The following is a 23,852-nucleotide window of genomic DNA, read 5'->3' as shown; positions in this document are numbered from 1 at the left end:
TGGGGGCGGGGAAGGATGCTCCCGCGTGTTCGTGGAAAGAGGGGTGAGGGCGCGGGGCCAGGGAAGCTGAGCCACGGGAGCCTGGGAGGGGAGGCCGGGTGGGCGGGGTGGGGCATGGCGGGGGAAGTGACTCAAGGCCAGAGGCGGACAGGCCCACGGAAGGCAAGGGTGGGGGAGGCGCGGGGAATGGGCGATCCTGAATCGACTGGCCGCGCACGGCTCAGGGCAAGGGTGCCGGCGCCCCCAGAACGCCAGGGACGTACTGTGAGGGAAGGCCTAGCTGCTGAGCCCTTTGGGGCCGGGGTCTGACATCTGGACGGAGTGGGAAAGCAGCATCCTGCCCTTGGGGAGTCGGGAGGAGCCCAGTCCCATCCAGCTGTGCAAACAGGAGGAGGAGGAGGAGGTCCCAAGCCTACCCTTGGGAAAGGGGCGAGAGGGGTGGTCAGGCCGCCGCCGCGCCGGCCCCCGCGGTGCGGGTTGCGCCAGCCTCCTCGGAGCCCGACGCAGAAACTTGTTGCAACAAACAGGCGACCGCGGGTGCCCCTAGCAGCCAGCGGCGGAGTGGGTGGGCGGTCGAGAGGGAGGGGAAGGCTGGCGGACGCCGCAGCGAACTGGTGGGCAGACCCGGAGTCGCCGCGTAAGCGGGGCCGGCTCAGTGCGGTGCGGCAGGCGCGGCTGTGCGGCAGCGGAAGTCCTTTGTTGCAGCACAGTCCCTGGCAGAGCCAGAGCCTCTCCGCGCAGCCCAGCCCGAGCTCCGCGCGCCGCCGCCACTGCAGCTCTCGGCCCTTCTGCCTCCGCCCGCCTTTCCCGTGGCCGATTTGCCTTAAACTCCCTAAAATCTCCGCAGCCCCGGTTCCTGCTGCGGCCGGTGAGTATTTGCCAGTTGTGGGGCTATTTGCGCAACTTTGGCCCGGGCCGGAAGGCGGCGGGCAGCGGGCTTGGCGGAGTGCGGGGCCGGAGCGGCGCCGACCAGTGCGGGGAGCCGGAGCGCGGCGGGCGCGCGGCGAGGACCCGGCCACGGGTGGCTGCTGGGCCGCCTGCTTGATCCCGCCGCCCACCGGCGCGCCTGGTCGGGGACGTGTGGCCTCCCTGGGTCGGAGGCGAAGCCCCCACGGAGACTAGTTCCCAAATTAGTTACCTTCTTTTTCCTTTCTTTCTCTGCCTTTATTTTTTTGAGGGGGGAGGGGAGGTGTAGACGGGAGGCGGGAGGACCCGGTTGATTGACGTGCCCAGAGCCCGCTTCTCTCAACTTACAGCCGCAGCTCCTTGGCGGGTGGGAGGGGAAGTGTCCCGGAGCCCGAGGCCGCAGACTTGGGCGCGCTCCGAGGGAGGAGGCGTAAGAGCCGTGCAAATTCTTGCCACGGTTTTTCCCACTCCCTCCCGGCACACAGGCTTTTTGTTCAGTAAAAAGTGGTAGGTCTCGGGTTTGGGGATTTTCGGTGGAAAGATCTGTTTCTTGGGAAGAGAGTGCTTTCGCTTCCAGTGGTGGGCGCTTGCTAGAAGTTCTGTTAGTGTTCGGTAAATGTGTTGGATGTAGATCAGGAGTTGTTACCAATAAAATATGTAGGTTTGGGTCTGAGCTCAGCCACCCTCCCAGTCTCCCTTCCTACCTAAGCAGCGCGTCTGCGTGATCTGAAAGGTTGACATGACATTTTCCAAATTGGGAGCGTCAGAGAGATGTTGATGAAAGTCCTTGATGTTTTCTGGGGACAGTATGGAATTTGTCTGTGTGTAATAATATTCCTAAATCAAGCTTCAGCGTGGTAGGTACACGCAGTTTATTTATTGGCCTAAGTATATTTCCATGCAGTATGTATCACGGCAGGAAAACTATGCCAGGAACAATTTTCCCTTTGACACTCGATCCCAAGAAGTGGTCCCAGGCTTTCTGAGACTTAGAATCAGTCTCTTGAGCTGAAGTTCAAGGCACTCTGGAGCAGATTTGGTGAAGGATGCAGTTCTCATGATAACTCCAAAGCAATCACCACCCGCTCCTTTGAAATTATGAAATTTTGTCATTGCAAATGGATATGATGAGGACACTTGGAATACAAAACGATGAAGCTTGAATGATGGCTGGCCATCAGAACCTCAAAACTCCTTTTGAATCACTTGCTGGATATCTAATAAAGTCTCAATAATAACTGAACGTATTTGGAAGCTAGATGGGGCTTCCTCATCTTAAACAGAGAAAATTGAAGTATAGTGGAGGTGCAGTGCTTTCCCAAAGATTGATAAAATAATGAGTCTGCAAGTAGAGCTTTCAATCAGCATCTTACATTCATTTTAAAAGCAGATTTCTCCATTACGACCAAACTTTCATGGTATAGAGAAATAACTCACGTTGAGCAATCTTACCTGAAGCCTTTCTATTCTTCCTACCCCAACACGGCCTAAATTGGAGGCAGTGGGGAGCCCTGGTTGCATCATTGTCGGAGAAAAGAGAAACCGTATTTAACCAGGACCTTAGCAGGGCAGAGCACAGTCTCAGCCACTTGCTGTTGACCTTGTGTTTGATTTCGCTTTAACACAGCTAAATTTTTGTACTGTTTCCGCATTCTCCTCTTTTGCCAGGCTCCGGGAAATGTATAGTCCATGGAGCTTTTTAAGGGTATTTCTGTGTTCCTTGCAGGACAGCCATTCTAATGTGCAAGAGAAAAGAAGTGCCTGCTTTCAGGCCTCTCTTCCATCCAGGAAAAGTGCTAAGCCTTTGCTATTAAGCTTCTGGCCCTAAAGGGGAGGAAACTATTTGGGATAAAAATGCAGAAAATTTTCCATAGATTTTTACTTTTAAGCCACAATCTGTTGTCTTCCAAAAAAGAATTGAGATATATTTGAAAAAAATTGAGATATATTTGCTTGAGAGGTCATTTTGGTGTCTATAGGATTTTTTTTCTCCTGATTTTTTCTTCTTGTGCTGGTATCTCTTACCATAAAATATTGACATTATTCTTATACTCTTATGGGAACCAAATTAAAAGGGATGAGTGTCTCTTTTTTTCTCAGAATGGAAATGCTTTTATATAAAATTCAAGCTCTTTGTAAAAATTCAACCTATACCGAAGTAGATAAAAAACAAAAATGAAAGTCATTTCTGACTCCCACTCCCCAGAGGTAATCTCTGTTAACAGTCAATTTCTTGTTTAAAATGAGAGAAAGCAACATTTGGTCATACTGTGCTGCTGTGTGTGCCTCACCCTGGCTAGGGATGGCCGTGATGATTCATGGGCTCATGTTCTCTATTCACTGCTCAGGTTGGTGAGAATTGTCCAGGTAGAGGAAAGGGAATGTTTTGCATTGGGCTTATTTAAAATTCTATGATTAAGTAGCAGACGTGAGAGCTTAAATACAACAGGGCTGCTATTGTAGGTTTGTCCTTACGAAGTACTTACTGTAGCTTGGTGGGCTAGTTCTCACACTTATAATGTTAATGTTGGTGTCAAGCATTTGATGGGTTGATTTATACTTGCCAAACTCATTAAAACAAAACAAAACAAAACCCTCACATTTGTAAAGAGTTTCATAATCTATAGTTGGGAAGGAGTGGGTATACTTGCCATTAAGGCCACTGCCAAGATAATCCCTGTGCTGTTACGGGATGAGAGGTCCCTCTTGATCTATATCCAGAGGTAGCATACCAAACATCAAGGAAAGGAAATTAGAGGAAAGAAGGGGATTAATGACTGTGGTTTTCAGATGTGGCCTAGAAGGAGACGGTACATATTTAAGATAGATTTCTAAGTATACTTATATTGTGCCATGTGTAGTTATCTGTATAAGAAGTCTTAGAGTACAGAATCACTTATTCCTTAGCCTGGTATATTCAAGAAGAGTAAGCTGTGAAGTAATTGATGTTCTGAAAACAAATCCCCAAAATAGTACATAGAAGTTAAATCACAGCATTTGTTATTTGAGAGTGTTGGGAACAAATCATTTGCAAAATAAAATTGGCAAATTAAAGAAAGAATTAAATTGCCAACCAGATTTTCTGTTTGTTGTCTGTGTGAGATGCATGCGATCCTTTTTAGAGATAACTGAAGAGCTCCATCCTCACTTTAAATCTTTTGTATTAGGGGAGGGCTTCCTCTGATGGGCCGTGGGAGTCAGAAGATGGAAGCGGAGATGGGGAGCGCAGGGCATTCTGCCTGCAATATGGGGCTTTATGAGAATGGGGTGACTCTGGGAGGCTTAGAATGTCCAAGGGGACATGTTAGTTAATAGTCATTGCCAGAAAGAGTGTTTTCTGGTTTACAAAAACAGAAACTTAGGGCTCTGAATGAAAAGGGTCAGAGTTTGAGTCCCATCTTACAAGATGAGCGCTTGAGTACCAACCACTGAACCTGTTTCCTCATTCACAAAATGAGGATAATAAGGATACCTACCTCGGGGTTGTTATAAGGATCAGTTGTGTAATGTATGGGAAATCACTTTGTAGATTTTTGACTACTATATAAACTTTGCCATAATTGAAATAATGCAAAAAATTGATAAGCAATATAAAACTTGCTTTCTTCAACACTTATTCATTCAAAAACTGATCAAATATCAACTAAATGTCAGGCAACTGTTAGAGGCCCAGGGGATACAGCAATGACTAAGACAGTGCCATGATCTCAAGCAGCTTACAGCAAAGCAGGGGAACCATATCATTATAATCCCTGCTGTGAGTGTGATGATAGACATAGCATCCCAGTGTGGATGATACATTATTTTTCACCCTATAGTTGTAGGTATAGACTGTTTAGGAAGCACAGAAGAGGCATCTGCCTTACCCTGGAATCAGAAAGAATGTCCTGAAGAGAGTGAGCTGGACGTTGAAAAGGCTCTAAGCAAAGGGAATAGCATGTATGAAAGCATGAAGGCTTTTGCTGTGTTAGTTGCTTTGGGATGAGGGGAAATCTTAAATGTTAAATAGATTTAAGACTTAAAAATGGAGTTAAACTTCTTGGCATGAACATACTTTTTATGATACTCTTTTTATTGGTTTCATTGACTTAATTACATAAGGGTGAAATTTTCAGGATTTTGGTTAGAGTTAAAAATGTAGCACTTGGAGCTACACAATTGGAAACAGTACAGTTAAAAAATATTATGTGTGGACTTGCTGAAAGAAGGAAACTGGGTAGTCCCTCCCATCATCTTAGAGCTGCCTCACCAGTTTTCTTTCTTTTTTTTTTTTTTTTTTTTTTTGCGTTACGAGGGCCTCTCACTGTCGTGGCCTCTCCCATTGCGGAGCACAGGCTCCGGACGCACAGGCTCAGCGGCCATGGCTCACGGGCCCAGCCGCTCCGCGGCATGTGGGATCTTCCCGGACCGGGGCACGAACCCGTGCCCCCTGCGTCAGCAGGCGGACTCTCAACCACTGCGCCACCAGGGAAGCCCCAGTTTTCTTTTTTATATATATATCTTTATTGGAGTATAATTGCTTTATAATGTTGTGTTAGTTTCTGCTATACAACAAAGTGAATCAGCTCTATGTATACATATATCCCCATATCCCCGTGCCTCACCAGTTTTCATGCAGCAACATTTACTGAGTACACACACTGTGTTGCAGAGAATCGAACAAGCCAAAATATTGGCCTTCAAGTTGCTCATAGTCTAGTAGGGATACCAACATACACATAATTGTGGTAGCTGATTCTTATTTAGCGCTTGCTCCGTGACACACTGTCTTACGGTAACTAAACCCTAGGAAGGATTACAATCCCCATTCTCAGATGAGAGAACTGAGGCACAGATTGGATGCAACCTGCTCAAGTTCACACACCTAATAAGTGACAGAGCCAGAATTTGAACCCAGACAGTCTGGTTAGTCTGTGCTTTAACATCTACTTTATGTTGCTGTTCTGATGATTTAAAAAATAGCATAATAAGTGCAAAATAAGGAGATAATACACAGAGTAATATCAAAACCTAAAACAGTGGGAGAGGGAGGTCTTGCAGAAGGCTTTCTGGAGGAGGTGATAAACTGATTCTTAAAAGATATGTGGCCGGTTCAGACAGAAGAACCAATCAGCATGAGTAAAAATGGAGGTAGGAAATACATGAAGTATATGGGCTCGGAGGATGGGGTGGTGGCCAGCAGTTTTATGCCGCTTGAACAGAAGTTTGAAGCAGGAAGTAGCCACATAGGAGACTAGATGGGGGGGCACGGAGGGCTTTTGTATCCCTTGGGAAGGAGTTTGCTCTTCAGTCTGAGGGTATGTGAAAGGACCCACAGAAGCAGAATAACAGGGTCTGATTTTTGTTCTTTATGAATCATCTGAGGGTGAAGGATGGATTTGAGGGACCAGTTAAGGAGCCTATTGTAATAATTCAGGAGTAATGATAGAGGCCTCAGAGGACAGGGAAGGTAAAGATGGAATCGAGGGGCAAATTTGAGAAATAGTGAGAAAACTGGCAAGACTTAATAGTTAATTATGAGGAAGAAGTCCCAGGTGACTCCCAAGAATCCCGGGTGATTGGTGCATGCTGGAGAAGGGGGAGGAGCAGTTTTAGGTGGGTCCCAGACAAAGTCACAGCGTGAGTATGCTGGAATAGATAGGAGTTCCACAAGATGAACCCTAAGAATACGAATGCCACGTGCAAAAAGGGACTTCCTGGTGAAGCTGCTTTTTGCTGAGAGAAGCCTGCTCTTCACCCCAGTGCCCTCTGGTGGTCAGAAGATGCCATGTTGTCTCTTTAGGATAAACAGATCAACATTTAGACTGCCTGAATTAAATGCTTTTCCTCTTCCACTCCTGGAGGAAGAGAGGAAAATTTCAGGAGCCCCTATGTTCCCTTTGCTTTCTGTGTGGATGAATTCATTTCCCAGACCTAGCAGCTTAACTACAGTAACACCTCAGTTATTCAGAGTTATTTGGTTGACAACGCCAGCTATCCAGTGGCCTGACCTGAAGCGAAAGAGTAAGGCAATTTGTTGCCTCTCAACAATTAAGATAGATTAAACAAAGTGCATGAATTAAAACCTTATCTTATGCATAGAACACTGCCCTAGATCCTCACAGAAAATTAAATTATTTATGTTGATTCAGTTTCAATGAGTTTTTGTCTAATTTCATAACTCATAACATTGAAATGGTGGGCAGCAGGAGATCAGCACACCTTTTACAAGTGACAGCTGTTGGCCTGACAAGTAGGGAGACAGAAAAATACCATCCAACAAACTACAGTCTCCAAGAGCATAACAGCCTCGGGCCATTTTGTGCAGGTGCAAACAACCCTTGCAAATTTGAACAGCTCCTATTTTTCAGGAAGACATAATTGATGCAGAGAAGCAAGCAGACAGCTAGGTGTTGCTATATATGGGGGCAGCTGTTAGAATAGAAGGAAGAGCCCTAGACCAGGATTGAGGAGACCAAGGTCCCATCCTGTCAGCCACGAAAACAAGACATGACTTTGAGTACGTGACTTAACCTCTCAGGGCCTCCATTTGTTTTCTTATCTATGACGTAGCGGGTTGAACTTGATCATCACTTGGTAAAATTCTGTGAACTTTGTTCACAATGATGACATTAATGTTTAAGAAAAATCCTATTCCTCTTGGATTGAAAAGACAAACATTTGTCATCTCTAGTTTATACAAGAGTTCTGTTTAGAAGTATGATTATCTCTATTTAATACATGAGGAAAGCAGGCTTAGAGAGGTGAAGAAAATTCATAGCTGAATAAGTAGGAGAGCTGGTATTCAAATCTATCGGTGTCTGCTCCCTGGGCTCTTTTTTAACACTTTCATTTAACAAGCATGCATTAAGTGCCAACTACATGGGCAGTGTGCTAGGCACGGGGAACACAAAGGCCATTTAGCCTCGTCCCCATCCTGGAGAGTTGAGTGTAGTAGGCATTGCTGTACAGTCCCTCTGTTAGTCCTAAAGATGCAAGTACTACTACAGCACCGTTAGGACGAATGAACACACAGCTCCATTTGGGTTTTTAAAGATCCGAATGGGTGTGAGCACAGAATGGAGCCACCATTTATAGCTTTGTTTCTATGGGAATATGTGTTTCAAGTTCCAAATAACTAACTTAAAAATAAAGTTTTGGAACATAACCCAGTTACAATTTCAGAACTTCCTGTACTAAGGACTGAATTTGCAGTCTAATAATCAGCCAGGATGCTTGTTCTGAAAAGTGAATAAGATTTTCTAAACTTGATCATGTCTGTCCAATTTCAATGCCTGGAATTAAAACCTTTTATCTTTGGGAGCCTGTACAGCCAGTTCTTACTGGAAATCTCAAGGAGAAAACCTAAAGAATTAAGTTTAAATTTAGAGATTGGAACACTGTATACCCTAGAAAATGGAATTCTAGGAAAGAATTTTGCCAAGGTGACCTTATTTTTATAGGTGGCAAAGTCGTTAAGGCTATGATCTCACGCTCAAGAGTCATATTGCTTGTGTTCTAATCTCACCCAGTCCTCTGTGGCCTTAGGAAGGTTATATAACATTGTGTTCTGTTTTCTTATCTGGAAATGGATCTTAAAACAGTACGTACTTTGTAGAGTTTGTTATGAGGATTAAATGATAACATGATACACATATTTACATGCATACATACACGTTTTATATATAATACACTATATATATACATATATATGTGTATATATATGTATATATATCTTACTATTGATGCGCCAGGCTCTAATCTAAGCAGATATCACACACACACACACACACACACACACACACACACACACACCTGCTTAGACTAGGTCCTGGCACATTGGTACTAAGGCCAGTAAAACAAATTTACCTTCCCTCCCATTACATTTCCAAGCTTTTGTTTATGCTGCTGTGTACCCTCCCCAATTTTTTACGTACATACCAATACAGATACCTGAAATGCCTTCCCCACACCACTTTCTCTTTTTCTTTCTTCTACTCATTCATCAAGACTTCACTCAAATCCTTCCTAAAGCCCACTACTGTTCTAGTACAATTCATGCCTTTTCTAAATGCATACTGAACTTTATTCAATATAATTCAGTACTTAATTTTTCTCAAATCGTTTCTTGGTATAAAATGTAATCCCTCATATGTAATTAGCTCTACTGTATACCATCCTTCTCCACCTCAATGCTTTATGCCATGTTGGGAACATTGTAGGTGTTCAATACATTCTGATACTCTGATTTATAAACAGGGGAGAATCCTTTCACTACCTTTCAAGCTTCTTAAGAAGCTAGTCTATAGCCCACAGGTTAAATCCATATATATATATACATTCAGTCATATAAGACATAGAAATAGGTACGAGGAAATGAATGTAGGTACTTAAATGTCCCTTGAGACCTGGAGGTAATTGTTAGTAGTTCAGAGATTGGGACGCTGAACTGTAGACTCACTGAGGCTATGCAAATAGTTCTCGGGAATGTCCTTGATAATGCAAGTCTGGGACGCAGAGGGTGGTTTTTTACCTTATGGAAGGAGTCACTCAAAAATTCCTTTAAGTTGCTTCTTCATTCACTTTATATGCTTATTTATAGACCCTTAAATTATCATTTCACTAAGGCTAAGGCAAAAGAAACGTCCAGCAAAACTTTTTTTCCATTTAAGAGACTTAGCAAAGAAGGAAAAGTATTTCTGAAACCTTACAGTGTCAGTGAGAAATTTACTGAAACAGCTTACAGAGTATAATTTAGGGAACATGTCTACTGAGTGAGACTAGATGTGCATATACAGGTATAACCACATTACAGATAGAGTTCAGAGGGCGTAGTTTCTTGTGCAAGGGCCTTAACAAACGCTATGGTAAGGACTCATGCCCAGTCCTTGCTGACTGTTCTTTACATATGGGGGTACACTGCATGATACCAAGGAGCATGTAGTAACCACAGTTCAGTGGTTAGTACCCAGCTGGGTGGGCAGGAATCCTAGTACCTATAATACTTTACCACAGTTAACCCTTGATACATTGTTTAACAGCACAACATCTTTGTCCTTCTATGAAATAAGCATGTTGGACTAGATTAGATCTCTAAGCTCTAAAAGCCTATGAATATCTAAATTACTGAATATTCTTAATGTGTTTGGTAGCTGTTTTTGAATTTGAGATGAGCTGGTTAAACTTTTTCAAACTAAAATTTTTTAAATTCAGTGTAAACTTTTTTGCATCACCTACCTCCTTATTCCTCTGGAGAACTGCATCCACACTGGGTATCCTAGCCTTAGGAGAACCCCTGGCTTTGGATCACGTTTGAAGTTTCTGCTCTCAACCCCAGCCCTTGAAGAACTTCTAGCTGTACAAACTTGTTCTACCAGTGATGTAGCTAGTAACACAAACAAAAGCAATCACACAATGCCATTATAAAAACAAGAATTGAAATATAAGCAGTTATTAAAAACAGGTAACAAGCTTTACTATAACAAAGTTCACTAAGTATTTTGGGTAGCATTATTAAGGATATTTTAAAAATTGAAGAGAGCAAACCTCTTTTGGAATTTGAATGAAATTATTATTTAATTAATAAAAGTGAGTGAAATATAAACATTTTAATGCAAAAATTATTCTCAAGACATAACAAGCTAAAAGTCTCACAGGAATTTAGATCCTTCACCCATGATTCCACCTCCCGCCTTTTTGTTTATTTGTTTTTGTTTTGCTGTTATTAAGCCTTCTTAAAACTTTTCTGAATGAGGTGTAACAAGAACAGAGTTGTTGGTACAATGTGTGAATGATTGCTATTAAAAGTTACTCTCCCTAAAATCCACTTTACTCAGAACTTGGGCATTTGCATAATAACATTGGAGAAACTACAGTTTTAGGTCAGCCTAGGAGCTGTAGTGTTAGCATTAATTTTTGACAAAAAGGTACTTGTTCAGCTTCCAGCCATATGAGGCGAAGATAGAAATACAGAGGGATGTGGAGGCAGTGGGATTCATACTCGGGTGTGTCTGACCCGGAGCCCTGTTCTCTCCACCACAGCACAGTGCCTTCACGTACAGAGTAGGCACTCTGCTGAGTACACGTTCAATGAAGTCACTCGTCTAGAACAAGTTAAAATTCCCCTCAGTGAGGTATCCTTGAGATTATAGAATACCTATGCTATTGCTGATTCTCAGTACTTTATACAGTGCCTGGTACACTAAAATACTCAACAAATGTTTGTTGAATTAATAAATGTGTGTTAAAATGCTGTTGATGCTCTTATATGCTTTAGTGTCTTGTTTATGTTAATACAGAATGTATGTTCACTAATCTAATTGAATTATGACTATAGCTACAGATGTGTCTATCATATCGGTCTTCTATGTAGCTGCATTAATTTTGGTTGCTGACCATAAAACTGCTTTTCCTTTAGATTAGAAGGGTCCTTGGAACTTTTAAGCTCTTCTTGTCATTATTTCAACCACAGGGCATTTAAAACCTGAAAGTTTTAACAGATAAACTATTGGCTTTCATACTGCTGGACTCTTATATGGAAGGAAACCGTAAGATTATCTCGTCAAACTTACCTCCTACGCTTAAGGAAGCGTCACCACTGTCACAATTGCCAGTGTTACTTCCATTAATTATCATGTGCCAGTTTACACATTGCTCCTGTGAACCTTAATGTCTGATATGCTTTTTGAGGTATTATTATTTAACATCTTTATTGGAGTATAATTGCTTTACAATGGTGTGTTAGTTTCTGCTGTATAACAAAGTGAATCAGCTATACATATACACATATCCCCATATCCCCTCCCTCTTGTGTCTCCCTCTCACCCTCCCTATCCCACCCCTGTAGGTGGTCACAAAGCACCAAGCTGATCACCGTACAGCTGTGCTATGCGGCTGCTTCCCACTAGCTCTCTTACATTTGGTGGTGTATATATGTCCATGCCACTTTTTTGAGGTATTATTATCCCCACTTTGACAGTTCAGGAAACTTGGAGTCAATGAGGACAAACAAGTTACCTAAGGTGGCAAAGCTAGGTTGGAACTCAGGCCTGTCTGATCCAAAGCCTGTGCGCTTTTCACTGTACCATACTGTCCGCAACAATATTTCATCCCTGCTTCTACACGGGGCACTCATTATCCTCTAGATGAGTTCGTTTCATTTTTGAACAACTCTTATTACTAGGGAAAAAAAATTGAGATAATATCTATCCCTCTACCTCTTTTTTCATTAAAGGTCTCTCTGAATCCTGTAAAATGTCTATAGACCTAGAAATCTCATCCTGCATAAAATGGGCTTGGGGTCAGTATTTTTCTGTGTGTGTGTGTGTGTGTGTGTGTGTGTGTGTGTGTGTGTGTGTGTGTTTTAACCCTTTGAATAAGGTTTTGTTGTTTGGATTTGTTTTATGTAATTGTAATCGTTACATAATTTCATAGCCTGTGTTTATTTACTTGACTTTCCATCCTGAAAACTTTTCTTATTTTCTTCTACAGCCTTCATTCATAAATATAATTTTCATAAAGGCCACATGATGATGAATTTTAAGAAGTAGATTTACCTTGGTTTACTTACAACTACCTTATTGTGAGGCATTACAAGTTATAAATGACACATTGATAAAGATCTGCGCATACATTGCATTTTGTATATGGGTACATACTGAGCATGACTCTTCAATTCTAGTACAGATATCTGAGTTACACAAGGTTGAAATATTGTACCTTCTTGAAATACTTGATTTGGCTTACAGAAAAGGCCTAGAGGTTGCAAGTTTAGGAAGGCAGCAGGTCTCATTAAAAGCCACCTTCATTTCACCAGGTGCCCATGCCTACTGTGTTACCCTGTCTTCAGGCAGGAAGAAGGAGGCAGAGTGGCCTTAGGTAGTCGGGGAAAGGGGTATGTCATCCACATGTGATCTGGAACAAACAGTTTATAAAAAACAAGTGGAAGTTAGTAAAGTTAGATAATCTTTTAATTTCTACTGTAGGGAATGAAGGGTTTGTGGACTGAAGAGTGAACGTTTTATTTCTCTGAACAGCTTGTTAAATGTTCTTCTTATGCTCAGTCAAATTGTGTAAGAACTTGTTTTTGAGTAGATGATAGAATCTGAAGTATTATGTGTACAGATTAAAAATTAAGGCTAAAATTTGATCTTATTTTCGCTTTGTAATGTAATAGGACTTACAGTGCTTTTAATATTCTCCTCTCCTCTCTTTATTCATTGTCAGCTCCATACATTAAAAATATTTATGTGTTGATAAGTGAAGAAAACTGGTTGCAGAAAGGTGTATACAGTACAATACCATTTAGGTAAAAAACAAAAACAACAACAAAAGCAAAACTATGTGCCTGGCACGTAGTAGGTACTCAATAGCTGTTGACTCTGTAGGTATAGCATAAACATTTGAAGATATACAATTGGAGAGGTTACCTCTGGAAAGAGGTGTGCAACCTAAGGTGTGTTTTTATTCTATGTACTTTTATGTTTCAGTTTTTTTCAATGAACGTGTGTTACTTTTGTATTCTTTTTTTAATGATTGAAAAGTGAAGAAAAATTTACAATCTAAGGATAGATATCTCCTTCCCAAATAGATCCACTGTCCTTTATACTGTAAAGTGCAAGCCAAGCAATATAAGACAGATACTCTGACTCTATAGAATTATTGCCTCTCCAGTAATCAAGAAAAGAGAGGAGCATTGATCAAACCTATTTGCTTGGTGCCATTTCCATGTAATCTAATAAGCTTTTGTAAATAGAATTTTTCTAAGGAAATTTTCAACCATGCAAAAATAGAACTATATCTGCCTCCCAGCGTCAATAGTTCTCAACACATGGCCTGTTTTGTATCATCTATAGCCCCCACACCCACCCCACTGGATTATTTGCAAGCATATTTTAGATATTTCATCAATAAATACAGCAGTCTGTGTATCTAAAAGATAAGGATGCTTTTAACACAACCAGAATACCCATATCACCCTTAAGGATGAGCAATCATTCCTTTATATCTATCATCTAAGAAGTTTTTAATACTCTGAGACTGAATTACTAACTTTCAGTTTAAATTGCTATTTTATTTAACTTTCATTGTTTGTATCCTTCAAGTACTTTTAAACTAGTGTCTTTTTTCCTTTCAAATTTCGTATACATTTTTTCCCTAAAGGCGTAATGAAACCAAAACTGTATGGTTTTTGCTTTTGATACCTTTGCTTGTATTTCTTAAAATAAAAACGAGATGCTTGAATAAATGGCTGGGTATCTTCACCTTCAAGTTTTAAAAATGATTCAGGTATATGTTATTGCTCTTTACTACATTAGACTGGAAAGCTAGCCATACCTTGATTGTAATAGTAAATTCACACAAGTCACAGGTCATGATCAAAATTATTCTTTTTTTTAAGTGCTTTTCTGATATCCTGTCTGACTTTAATATTTTTGTTTTACATAGGTCTCTAATTAATAGAAGATGGCAAAGCCCAGCCACAGCAGCTACGTCCTTCAGCAGCTAAACAACCAAAGGGAATGGGGTTTCCTCTGTGACTGTTGTATTGCAATTGATGACATTTACTTTCAAGCACACAAAGCAGTTCTAGCTGCCTGTAGCTCCTATTTTAGAATGTTTTTCATGAATCATCAGCATAGTACTGCACAGCTGAATCTCAGCAACATGAAAATTAGTGCCGAGTGTTTTGATCTTATTTTGCAGTTTATGTATTTAGGAAAAATTATGACAGCTCCTTCCAGTTTTGAGCAGTTTAAAGTGGCAATGAACTACCTACAGCTGTATAATGTTCCTGACTGTTTAGAAGACATACAGGATGCAGATTGTTCTAGTTCAAAATGTTCATCTTCTGCTTCTAGCAACCAGAACAGCAAAATGATATTTGGGGTAAGAATGTATGAAGACACTGTGGCTAGAAATGGCAGTGAAGCCAATAGATGGTGTGCAGAGCCAAGTTCAACAGTAAATACACCACATAATAGAGAGCCTGATGAAGAGTCTTTGCAATTAGGTAATTTTCCTGAACCATTATTTGATGTATGTAAGAAGAGTTCTGTGTCCAAATTATCTACTCCAAAAGAACGTGTCTCACGACGCTTTGGACGGAGTTTTACCTGTGATAGTTGTGGATTTGGCTTTAGCTGTGAGAAGTTACTAGATGAGCATGTGCTAACCTGTGCTAACAGACATTCATACCAAAATACAAGATCCTATCACAGAATAGTGGATATTAGAGATGGAAAAGACAGTAATATCAAAGCTGAATTTGTTGAAAAGGATTCTTCTAAAACATTTTCTGCACAGACGGACAAATACAGAGGAGACACAAGCCAGGCTGCTGATGACTCAACTTCAACCACTGGAAGCAGAAAAAGTAGCACAGTGGAGTCTGAACTAGCCAGTGAAGAAAAAAGCAGAGCTGCTGAGAGGAAAAGAATCATTATCAAGATGGAACCAGAGGATATCCCTACAGATGAACTGAAAGACTTTAACATTATTAAAGTGACTGATAAAGACTGTAATGAGTCCACTGACAATGATGAATTAGAAGATGAACCTGAAGAGCCATTTTATAGATACTATGTTGAAGAAGATGTCAGTATTAAGAAAAGTGGGAGGAAAGCTCTGAAACCTCGGATGTCAATAAACACTGATGAAAGAGGTGGTTTAGAAAATATGAGGCCCCCTAACAACAGCAGTCCAGTACAAGAGGATACTGAAAACGCATCCTGTGAGTTGTGTGGGCTCACAATAACTGAGGAGGACCTGTCATCTCATTACTTAGCCAAACACATCGAAAATATCTGTGCATGTGGCAAATGTGGACAAATACTTGTGAAGGGTAGACAGCTTCAGGAACATGCCCAGAGATGTGGAGAGCCCCAAGACCTGACAATGAACGGGTTAGGAAGTACTGAGGAGAAGATGGACATGGAAGAGAATCCTGACGAACAGTCTGAAATCAGGGATATGTTTGTTGAAATGTTGGATGATTTTAGGGACAATCATTTCCAGATAAACAATATCCAAAAAAAGCAGTTATTTAAACATTCTGCCTGTCCTTTTCGATGTCCTAATTGTGGCCAGCGTTTTGAAACTGAAAATCTAGTGGTTGAACATATGTCTAGCTGCCTAGACCAAGACATGTTCAAGAGTGCCATCATGGAAGAGAATGAAAGGGATCACAGACGAAAGCATTTTTGTAATCTGTGTGGGAAAGGATTTTATCAGCGGTGTCACTTAAGAGAACACTATACTGTTCACACCAAGGAAAAGCAGTTTGTTTGTCAGACATGTGGAAAGCAGTTTTTAAGGGAACGTCAGTTGCGACTCCACAATGATATGCACAAAGGCATGGCCAGGTATGTCTGTTCCATTTGTGATCAAGGCAACTTCAGAAAACATGACCATGTACGGCATATGATTTCTCATTTATCTGCTGGTGAGACTATATGCCAGGTCTGCTTTCAGATATTCCCAAATAATGAACAGTTGGAACAGCACATGGATGTTCACCTGTATACATGTGGAATATGTGGAGCAAAGTTTAATTTGAGGAAAGATATGAGATCACATTATAATGCCAAGCATTTGAAAAGAACATAAGTGATTTTCTACTGTATAATGTTTAGCTGATAGGAGACAAAACACCAAAGCAAAGGATATGAGCTATTTAGAAAATGAATTTATAAGATGAATTGTTGAAAAAAATTTTAAGGCCCTTTACCTTTAATATTTTTTGTTTAGGATCTTAAGTATCTACATTTTAGGTGTTATTAAATGTTTATCATTTTTGTTATTTTTAATAGAATTCTTTGTTTTTAGTTTGTTTTAGCTATGATTAAAATTACTTTTAAATGTAGACTACAAGTGGTTGTTACCCCTTCAGTGACTATTAAAGTTTAGTTTTTTTATCAATAAGGTGATGACTTCACTATTTTTATGTGTTTTTTTTTTTCTAAAGTTACCCTGTGAAATTTTAAACCCAACATCATTGGCCGTTCCTGTTTAAATTTTTTTAAAAAATTGTTTGTTTTAAATAATTAGTTATTTGAAACTATCCCATTCACTGTAGCTTTTTTTTTTTTTTTTTGGAAGTTGAACAGTGATTTAGCCACTGTTTATTCCCTGTCTTATCAATGAAATTCGTATTCTTAAATTGACAACTTAATAGGCAGGTTAGGTGCACTGAATCTAACCTTGAAGGTTGACATGGGCTCAAACTTGGCCTAAAAAGATTGATGAACCTAAGGAAATTCCTATAAATGAATATTTCCTATAATTGATAAAATATTATCATTTAATAATCACATTTAAAACTTATATTAAGTGTAAAACCCAATGACTTTACCCCACTTGAGAAATTAGTGGGGACAAGTCATTTTGTTTTGTGATATTAAATTTAACTATGATAGTTAATTAAAAAGGCATATCTTGTATTCATTTAAAATAATTTAAAATATTCTGATTTCTAAAGTGTGTTAGTTTATGAATTATTTTTGTTTATAAATAGACTTTAATAGCTTTCTAGGAATATGACATCTAAAGGAAAATGATTTTTCACCTTTAAAATGACATACTTTTGGAACTTTGAGATTTGAGAAAGCTGCCATGTATATTGACAAATCTAATAAAATAAAGAAATCAATTACAAATCTGGTTGTTCTATCAAAGTAGAGTGTGCAAAAATCATGTCTTGTGTTTTATACTAAGATTTGGAGAGAATGTGTTATGGCAAATTGCAGTTTATCAACATGCTTTATTTTTTTTTCTGTAAAGGACTAAAATTTGAGAACCGTAAAATAATCACAGAACATATAAGTGGAAATAGTTTATCATTTTTAAGATAAAGTAGTATTACTGTTAGTTGTTGCTGACACAGGGTCTACACGAATTACATGTGAATTAAAATACTGGCAAAACTGGCCCACCAATCAACATATCTGTTGAATAGAATGCCTTTTAATGTGAATTACTTGCATTATAATGCCCTTCTCATAATGAAAGGGATTTTAAATAACTCCTATATTTGCATTATAATGCCCTTCTCATAATGAAAGGGATTTTAAATAACTCCTGTATTTAAAAGTATAATTTTGTGATTATGAACAGTAATTTAACGGTATTGTTCTTTTTGTTTACATCACATTTTTAAGATATGCAAGTCATATTTTTGTATACAATTTGCATAAAAGAACAAGTTGCCAAGAGAATTGAGAGACATATTGACTAGCATAGGTTTAGTTGAAAGAGTGTGAGCTCAGAGATTTGTGGGGAAATGTTGAGGTGTTAAGAATTGAAACAGTACAGGAGCCATGCAGTATTAGAACAAGTAGAGATGGGGGAAATACACAAAAAGATAAATGAGAAATCAGGAATTTTTTAAAAGCCATATTGTAGAAAAAGCAAGAAAATTGATTCATCTTAGTCTTGGATACAATAGTTTATCAAGTAATTAGATCTGAAATACAACTTTAAATGAAATATGGTATATATATTACTGATAGGAACCTAATAAGAGTTCTGTAACTAACCCAGAGACCATCAGAGAGTAAAGAGAGAATATCGACTCAAAACAAATTTCCAAACTATATACCATCTTAGCGGACATCATTTTCTTTGGGACCGCTTTTTTCCATGACCCTCTTCAAAACCTCTATTGCAATGGCTTTCCCACCATTAAAGAACAGGGGTCTTTCTAAATACTACCACTCTGTAAAAAGGATTGTTTAATCCATTAGGAAAGGGGGTTTAGTTTTAGACACATACTAACAGCCAAGAATTAGCAAGCAAATATATAAACATTAAACATAATCTCTAATTTTACATAACTGAGGTGTTTATAGTTTCAGAAAGCCATACCTCACGATGTGTTTTCTCCCAGTTTCATGTTACAGGACACACACACCTTTTGTTTTGTTTTGCAACTAGCTACAGCAGCACAAGCTTCTTTGAGTATAATGTACAATTTTCCTTATTAAGGCAAAGAGTTCATTTAAAGACTACTTGCCTTTTAAAACTAGGGGGAATTAAAACTATCCAACACCTCTCTCCAGCCCTGTTTCCTCTCACTTCTTTCCTCTCTCTCCCGCGGTGGAGCTACAGAGCTGTACCTACTTACTATTGCTTCTTGCCTTCCAGTGCTGTGAAGGCAATGAATCAAGGTTGTGGAAGTTGCCTCCTCCTCCTGCCTTTATAATTTGTGTGATTAGCCTCCAAATCTGAAAATGAAGGGGAAATCTAGATAGATGTATGTGGAATCTTGTTTCTCTTTTTGTCTCACATACAGTCTTGCTTAAAGGGCCTTTTCTACTCCAACAGAAATCCTGGAGGAATGGAGTCAGTGCTTAACAAGCTCGGCACCAATTACAGTGCAGCTCAGATGTTTATAACTTTTTAGTAAACAAGACTAAGAATCTGAGAGATTAATAAAGCACAACTAAAGCAGTAGTGGATTACAACTCAGAAATTTGTCTTAATCTCTCCCATATTTTTAAAGTAAAAATATTCAGAGAAATGACTCACGTGAGTAAAATGGTACATGGCTAATTTTTAATGCATGAAGTTTGAGTATGAACAAAAATTAGAAAAAAGAACATAAGGATTCCAGGGGCTAGATATAAAAATTAAAGAATTAAAATAAGGACAGGTCTTCCCTGGTGGCGCAGTGGTTGAGAGTCCGCCTGCCGATGCAGGGGACACGGGTTCGTGCCCCGGTCCGGGAAGATCCCACATGCCATGGAGCGGCTGGGCCCGTGAGCCATGGCCGCTGAGCCTGCGCGTCCGGAGCCTGTGCTCCGCAACGGGAGAGGCCACAACAGTGAGAGGCCCGTGTACCGCAAAAAAATAAAATAAGGACAGAGCTTTCTAGAGTAGTCAGCACCAATTAAAAGGAAAAATAATAGACTAAGTAAAAATCGTACTTAAGTACTGTAGTTGAGAACAAAAATATCAACAAGGTATAAAAATTGAATAAAAAAATAAACATTTGAAGTTTTCTAGGTGAGGTGAGTAGAATGGAAGTTATTTGATAGGTTCAAACAATTTGACTAAACTAATTCAATTAGAGCTACAGAATGCCTAATGAAACAAATTTTATGAACATGCCAAGGATATGCATAAATATGTGAGATAATATACCAAAGTTTATATTCTAAAACAAGTGGGAAGAGAGGCTCATGGTGGTTGGCAACTTCCTCATTGATTAAACAATACCTGTTCCTCTATATCACTAGTTAAGGAACTTCTGTATTTAATAGATCTCTGGAAAATTCCCCAAAGAACTAGTCTAACAGTTAAGTTAAACATAAAACTTGTCATTGTTGTTAACAAAACACTAAATTAGTACCAACCAGAAGAGAAAACCTGAGTGTGTATGTGCACGCATAGTTGAGAATAAAGCAATTTGGTATATTAATTCTAAATGGGTTTTATGAGTTACACATTTCTTTTTTTTGCCATTAATCTACTTTGATCAGTTCCTCACCACCACCACCTCCTTTGTAACATATGCTTCTCAGCGATACAAACCTGTGCTCTAAAGGCACCCTAGCATTGATAATGCCTAAGATCCCAGGGTACCAAAAGGCACTGTGGGAACATATCCTTGTGGAATGTCTCCCATCTCCTGATACCTGAGGTGCAGTAAATGGGGTGACAGGGTGAATGCCAGGGAACTGAAGCAAGTAGAGTTAGAGTTGGTGTTAAGAACTTGAAGCTGTGGCCCGGATTTGGAAACCTATGAACCACCCATCCCAGGGCTCTCAGTAATCCCATCATCCATTTCATTAGCACTCTTTGTACTCTGCTAAACGCTTTACAGATTAATTTTAATTAATCCTCACAGCCTTATGAGGTAAGTATTCTAATTTTCCAGATGGGAGACTGAGGTTCAGAGACACTGAGTATTTTTCCTAAGATCACACAGAAACTAAATACTAGAGCTGGAATTTGAAACTAGGCCTATTTGATTCTACATTCCTACTTAACCACTAAGCTACATATTCCACCTAACAAAAAGTACAAAGAAAGGCCTTTTCAGCTCAGTATCACATGTGACAAAGCTTCTATGAGACTCTGTGCTCCTTGTTCATCATCTGTCATCTACTGCGCTTAGTAAGATAGCTGGTAATAGTGGGTACCTAATGAACATGTTGAATAATGTGAAAATACACCAGTCAGAAACAAAACATTTGTATTTGAGCGGATCATTCAGAATGATCTTTAGAAATAATTACTAAATACTCTTATGTTTTAATTTTCCTTTATTTAAACTTAAAACATTAAGTGGTATATCAGCCATTTTTCTGGGCCCATGATAGGTGCTCAACTAAAAACTAATTTGAGTTCAACTTCTATATTTCTACCTCTGTGACTTTTTGCCCCTCTGTTTTCCCTATTCCCGATCTTTATGTTTTAATCTCTCCCACCAGGCACCATTTCCTTTTATCAGTTATGAGACTGATAAGTAGACTAACTCAAATCATTTGAAAATCTTCCCGCAAAAAATCAGGACCCCAGAGTAATCAGTTTTCCTCTTTTTGCCTTAACAGATGATGTGGATAAGAAATTTTTCATTTGTTTGGCTAAAAAACAAAACAAAATACTTAATTACCATATTGTAATTGATTAAAGTTTATAGAGCAATCTAAGTTTGCCTAAAAATAAAAGTTGGTTATTCTAGCCATTTATAATTCAATTTACCAAAAATACCTATGTATTTCTAGTGTAAACTTAACAATGTTACTTGTAAAAGAAATGAAATTTCAGGAAACAACAGTTGAATATCCACCCTAACCTAGCAGCAAACCTTTAAGCAATGAATAGCCTAATGGTTTAAGTGAAACAACGCCCCTCCCAATCTAATCTGATTTTAATTTCATGCATCTATTGCCTGATTTCTAAAACATATACAATAGGTTTTACTATTACTATGTTAAGTCTACTACTTTAATGATCTCTCTACCAACTGCCAAATGTTATTTTTTTTGAAGTGAAAATAGAAGAATAAATGGTGAAGATTCCATAGATAATATTTATATGATCACTTAGGTGGCCCACTTTCATTGCCTTCTATCAAACTCAAGGACCTATTCCTTGGTAACATGGGCAGAGTCTCATAATAAGACCAGGTGAAATTTAGCCACTTATAAATTTATATGCGGGTAAGAGGCAAAAGTGCAAGGGTTTAGAATGTTTGTGTCTATAAATATTGGTAAATATAAATATTAACTAAATGACAATAGCGGCTTATAAATTCATGCTAATTTTGAACCAATTTAATACCACTTACATGCATGTGCTTAGTTGACTTTAGCATTAAGAAGTTAAATCCATATAAGTTGCTCTCTTACTATTTTTAGGAGAACCAAATCATTGAGGTCCATTATTAGTGGCAGAATTGTTCATCCTTTCTATCAGAATCCAACACAGATCACTAGTGGGCAGGAAGCCATTTATAATTTTACTCATCATCTTACTCATTTGCTGATAAAAAGGATGGTGTGAAGATTACAATTCAGTGTTTGGCTCTGAATTAAATGTATCAGTGTACTAATCACCACTGTAATAAGTAAAGATTACAGGAAACTCTAGGGCCAAAGGATGACACAAATGTAAAAGACATGATTTCATGAGTCAGGAATATTAATAATTTTATCTGAGAAAATTTGCATAACTCTGTACTTACCTATTTGAGAAAGGAATAGTTAGGTAGACAGCTTATGAAATCCCAGTTAAGCTTTATTTTAAAAGTTACTATGTTGTTTTTATTCTACTTCAACCAGTTGCTTATACCAATCAGAATCAGCAGAACTCATTTTTAGATGACAGAAATATAAACATCCAGATTATGAAAGTCATCGTTTCTTTCAAATGCTTATGTGTTCCCTGATGTGGAGAAAAATATTTAAGAGACAATTTCCTTTTTACAAAATTAGGGCAAATCATTGCTGTGAAAAATATAATTCTACCCAGAATCACTGGGGCAGCTTAGGAATTTGAAGGAAAGTTCTTCCTCGTGTATGTGTGTGTGTGTGTGTGTGTGTGTGTGTATGTGTGTACTTTATTTTCATTTGCAGAGTGTAAAACACTTTACATTGAAAAAGAACAATGTTAGCTTGATGGCTGAAGGCACTCAGTAAAAAGAATACGAACTTGTTAGATCTATGTTTCATTCAGAGATTTGCTATTAACAAGTTCATTGTAAAATTATTTTAGTTGAAAGAAAACACTTCTTTTTTTTTTTAAGTAAACAATTTTTAACTGCTTCCTTCCTCCCTACTTTCCTCCACCTGGCTGCCCTCCTATCTTTCTGTTACATCTTTATGAGCCCTACCTGTTCTAGCTCACGTAAGAAAAAAAAAAAAAGGTGCCCCAATAGCTGAAAAATTATATTGGTAAAAAGAACACCTTATATTTAAAGGGTACAGTGAGTTACATTGGGGAATAAATTAAATAGATCTAAGTTCTAGGATCTGTGCTTTTGCTCCCATTTTTTATTCTAGTAACAGTGTGCTGGCCTGGTGCCAAAAGTCATGAAATTCTGACCTAAGAATTATGTTGTATCTTGTAGAGCAGTCAACTTGTAATATTATTTTTCTTGAGTTTTGTCTTTTTCTGTGTGGCAGTGGTCAAATAGGGCCTTCTAAACCTCTGGAGAAGTGAGATCTGAATTTGGAGAGGACATGGGCAAGAATCAATCTTCAACAGATAATCTTTAAGTCCAGACCCAGGAATATCAGATCTGAAGTGACAGCATCTTTTCTGTCTTCTGACAAACCTCATCAACCCCAAAAGTTCCAGTTGCAAGGATCCAAGAAAACTCAGTAAAGATTACTTTGGGATCACTTTGTTGTGACAAAATCGATTCATGGTGACTCTCCTGTTATTTGTGAAAAATCAGCTAAAGAAAAGTAACTAGAATATTCATACAACATCAGTGGTTAAAGCTACACTAAAATAAAACT

General features: G+C 39.0%; 1 protein-coding gene across 2 annotated transcripts; it reads left to right on the top strand.

The window, feature by feature from the left end:
* Window positions 1–581: 581 nt before the first annotated feature.
* ZBTB1 (zinc finger and BTB domain containing 1) lies at window positions 582–23,650 on the top strand. 2 transcript variants are annotated; one of them, XM_082648431.1, is made up of 3 exons: window positions 582–868; window positions 14,332–16,247; window positions 23,514–23,650. In XM_082648431.1, the coding sequence occupies exons 2-3, from the start codon at window positions 14,350–14,352 to the stop codon at window positions 23,548–23,550; spliced, it is 1,935 nt and encodes a 644-aa protein (XP_082504557.1). In that variant the 5' UTR covers window positions 582–868; window positions 14,332–14,349; the 3' UTR covers window positions 23,551–23,650. The 2 variants fall into 2 exon arrangements, with proteins under 2 accessions (XP_082504557.1, XP_082504556.1); XM_082648430.1 differs by lacking the exon at window positions 23,514–23,650 and having other exon boundaries at window positions 14,332–17,525.
* Window positions 23,651–23,852: the final 202 nt, after the last annotated feature.

Source organism: Grampus griseus (assembly GCF_964374135.1).
Source record: "Grampus griseus genome assembly, chromosome: 2".
Classification (NCBI taxonomy): Eukaryota; Metazoa; Chordata; class Mammalia; order Artiodactyla; family Delphinidae; genus Grampus; species Grampus griseus.
This window is presented reverse-complemented; position numbering and strand designations above follow the sequence as displayed.